General features: G+C 68.8%; 2 protein-coding genes across 2 annotated transcripts in view; both read right to left on the reverse strand.

Annotated features, from left to right (window-relative positions):
- Window position 1: 1 nt before the first annotated feature.
- Window positions 2-1,313, reverse strand: CHLNCDRAFT_28850 (hypothetical protein; the record flags this gene model as incomplete). Its single annotated transcript, XM_005842725.1, has 3 exons — window positions 2-166; window positions 411-506; window positions 1,212-1,313. Coding segments are annotated over 3 exons (363 nt in total), but the record flags the coding sequence as incomplete, so codon positions are not given.
- A 482-nt stretch (window positions 1,314-1,795) lies between these two features.
- CHLNCDRAFT_28848 (hypothetical protein) overlaps window positions 1,796-3,730 on the reverse strand; it is a gene marked incomplete at both ends in the record, with an annotated part of 6,088 nt that continues 4,153 nt past the window's right edge. Inside the window, 4 exons of the mRNA XM_005842726.1 lie at window positions 1,796-1,939; window positions 2,632-2,694; window positions 2,784-2,846; window positions 3,359-3,421. Coding sequence (XP_005842787.1) covers window positions 1,796-1,939; window positions 2,632-2,694; window positions 2,784-2,846; window positions 3,359-3,421 — 333 coding nt within the window. The remainder of the gene's footprint in view (window positions 1,940-2,631; window positions 2,695-2,783; window positions 2,847-3,358; window positions 3,422-3,730) is intronic.

The following is a 3,730-nucleotide window of genomic DNA, read 5'->3' on the forward strand; positions in this document are numbered from 1 at the left end:
TTCAGCATCCAGCAGCCCGCAGCAGCCAGCAGCCCGCAGCAGCCAGCGTCAGGCAGCGGCAGCAAGGTGCCCGATTTGGCACCTCAGGCGCCGAATGCTGCGCCTCAGGTGCCGAATGCGGCGTCTCAGGCGCCGAATGCGGCGCCTCAGGCGCCTGATTCTGCACCTCAGCCGCCGAATGTGGTTCAGCATCCAGCAGCCCGCAGCAGCCAGCAGCCCGCAGCAGCCAGCGGCAGCCAGCGGCAGCGAGCCGCCCGATTCGGCACCTCAGGCGCCGAATGCTGCGCCTCAGGCGCCGAATGCTGCGCCTCAGGCGCCTGATTCTGCACCTCAGCCGCCGAATGTGGGACCTCGTGGTTCAGCATCCAGCAGCCCGCAGCAGCCAGCGGCAGCCAGCGGCAGCAAGGCACCCGATTCGGCACCTCAGGCGCCGAATGCTGCGCCTCAGGCGCCGAATGCTGCGCCTCAGGCGCCTGATTGGGCACATCAGCCGCCGAATGTGGGACCTGGTGGTTCAGCATCCAGCAGCCCGCAGCAGCCAGTAGCCCGCAGCAGCCAGCGGCAGGCAGCGGCAGCGAGCCGCCCGATTCGGCACCTCAGGCGCCGAATGCTGCGCCTCAGGCGCCGAATGCTGCGCCTCAGGCGCCTGATTCTGCACCTCAGCCGCCGAATGTGGGACCTCGTGGTTCAGCATCCAGCAGCCCGCAGCAGCCAGCAGCCCGCAGCAGCCAGCGGCAGCAAGGCACCTTATTCGGCACCTCAGGCGCCGAATGTGGGACCTCGTGGTTCAGCATCCTGCAGCCCGCAGCAGCCAGCGGCACCCAGCGGCAGCAAGGCGCCCGATTCGGCACCTCAGGCGCCGAATGCTGCGCCTCAGGCGCCTGATTCTGCACCTCAGCCGCCGAATGTGGGACCTGGTGGTTCAGCAGCCAGCAGCCCGCAGCAGCCAGCGGCAGGCAGCTGCAGCGAGGCGCCCGATTCGGCACCTCGGGCGCCGAATGCTGCGCCTCAGGCGTCTGATTCTGCACCTTAGCCGCCGAATGTGGTTCCGCATCCAGCAGCCCGCAGCAGCCAGCAGCCCGCAGCAGCCAGCGGCAGCAAGGCACCTTATTCGGCACCTCAGGCGCCGAATGTGGGACCTCGTGGTTCAGCATCCTGCAGCCCGCAGCAGCCAGCGTCAGGCAGCGGCAGCAAGGTGCCCGATTTGGCACCTCAGGCGCCGAATGCTGCGCCTCAGGTGCCGAATGCGGCGTCTCAGGCGCCGAATGCGGCGCCTCAGGCGCCTGATTCTGCACCTCAGCCGCCGAATGTGGTTCAGCATCCAGCAGCCCGCAGCAGCCAGCAGCCCGCAGCAGCCAGCGGCAGCCAGCGGCAGCGAGCCGCCCGATTCGGCACCTCAGGCGCCGAATGCTGCGCCTCAGGCGCCGAATGCTGCGCCTCAGGCGCCTGATTCTGCACCTCAGCCGCCGAATGTGGGACCTCGTGGTTCAGCATCCAGCAGCCCGCAGCAGCCAGCGGCAGCCAGCGGCAGCAAGGCACCCGATTCGGCACCTCAGGCGCCGAATGCTGCGCCTCACGCGCCGAATGCTGCGCCTCAGGCGCCTGATTGGGCACATCAGCCGCCGAATGCGGGACCTGGTGGTTCAGCATCCAGCAGCCCGCAGCAGCCAGCAGCCCGCAGCAGCAAGCGGCAGGCAGCTGCAGCAAGGCACCCGATTCGGCACCTCGGGCGCCGAATGCTGCGCCTCACGCGCCTGATTCTGCACCTCAGCCGCCGAATGCGGGACCTAGTGGTTCAGCATCCAGCAGCCCGCAGCAGCCAGCAGCCCGCAGCAGCCAGCGGCAGGCAGCTGCAGCGAGGCGCCCGATTCGGCACCTCGGGCGCCGAATGCTGCGCCTCAGGCGCCTGATTCTGCACCTCAGCCGCCGAATGTGGGACCTGGTGGTTCAGCATCCAGCAGCCCGCAGTAGCCAGCAGCCCGCAGCAGCCAGCGGCAGGCAGCTGCAGCGAGGCGCCCGATTCGGCACCTCGGGCGCCGAATGCTGCGCCTCAGGCGTCTGATTCTGCACCTTAGCCGCCGAATGTGGTTCAGCATCCAGCAGCCCGCAGCAGCCAGCAGCCCGCAGCAGCCAGCGTCAGGCAGCGGCAGCAAGGTGCCCGATTTGGCACCTCAGGCGCCGAATGCTGCGCCTCAGGTGCCGAATGCGGCGTCTCAGGCGCCGAATGCGGCGCCTCAGGCGCCTGATTCTGCACCTCAGCCGCCGAATGTGGTTCAGCATCCAGCAGCCCGCAGCAGCCAGCGTTAGGCAGCGGCAGCAAGGTGCCCGATTTGGCACCTCAGACGCCGAATGCTGCGCCTCAGGTGCCGAATGCGGCGCCTCAGGCGCCGAATGCGGCGCCTCAGGCGCCTGATTCTGCACCTCAGCCGCCGAATGTGGTTCAGCATCCAGCAGCCCGGAGCAGCCAGCAGCCCGCAGCAGCAAGCGTCAGGCAGCGGCAGCAAGGTGCCCGATTTGGCACCTCAGCCGCCGAATGTGGGACCTGGTGGTTCACCATCCAGCAGCCCGCAGCAGCCAGCAGCCCGCAGCAGCCAGCGGCAGGCAGCTGCAGCGAGGCGCCCGATTCGGCACCTCGGGCGCCGAATGCTGCGCCTCAGGCGCCTGATTCTGCACCTCAGCCGCCGAATGTGGGACCTGGTGGTTCACCATCCAGCAGCCCGCAGCAGCCAGCAGCCCGCAGCAGCCAGCGGCAGGCAGCTGCAGCGAGGCGCCCGATTCGGCACCTCGGGCGCCGAATGCTGCGCCTCAGGAGCCTGATTCTGCACCTCAGCCGCCGAATGTGGGACCTGGTGGTTCACCATCCAGCAGCCCGCAGCAGCCCAGCGGCAGCCAGCGGCAGCAAGGCACCCGATTCGGCACCTCAGGCGCCGAATGCTGCGCCTCAGGCGCCTGATTCTGCACCTCAGCCGCCGAATGTGGGACCTGGTGGTTCAGCATCCAGCAGCCCGCAGCAGCCAGGGGCAGCCAGCGGCAGCAAGGCACCTGATTTGGCACCTCAGGCGCCGAATGCTGCGCCTCAGGCGCCTGATTCTGCACCTCAGCCGCCGAATGTGGGACCTGGTGGTTCACCATCCAGCAGCCCGCAGCAGCCAGCAGCCCGCAGCAGCCAGCGGCAGGCAGCTGCAGCGAGGCGCCCGATTCGGCACCTCGGGCGCCGAATGCTGCGCCTCAGGCGCCTGATTCTGCACCTCAGCCGCCGAATGTGGGACCTGGTGGTTCACCATCCAGCAGCCCGCAGCAGCCAGCAGCCCGCAGCAGCCAGCGGCAGGCAGCTGCAGCGAGGCGCCCGATTCGGCACCTCGGGCGCCGAATGCTGCGCCTCAGGAGCCTGATTCTGCACCTCAGCCGCCGAATGTGGGACCTGGTGGTTCACCATCCAGCAGCCCGCAGCAGCCCAGCGGCAGCCAGCGGCAGCAAGGCACCCGATTCGGCACCTCAGGCGCCGAATGCTGCGCCTCAGGCGCCTGATTCTGCACCTCAGCCGCCGAATGTGGGACCTGGTGGTTCAGCATCCAGCAGCCCGCAGCAGCCCAGCGGCAGCCAGCGGCAGCAAGGCACCCGATTCGGCACCTCAGGCGCCGAATGCTGCGCCTCAGGCGCCTGATTCTGCACCTCAGCCGCCGAATGTGGGACCTGGTGGTTCACCATCCAGCAGCCCGCAGCAGCCAGC

The sequence above is a fragment of the Chlorella variabilis genome, assembly GCF_000147415.1.
Source record: "Chlorella variabilis unplaced genomic scaffold CHLNCscaffold_52, whole genome shotgun sequence".
Classification (NCBI taxonomy): domain Eukaryota; kingdom Viridiplantae; phylum Chlorophyta; class Trebouxiophyceae; order Chlorellales; family Chlorellaceae; genus Chlorella; species Chlorella variabilis.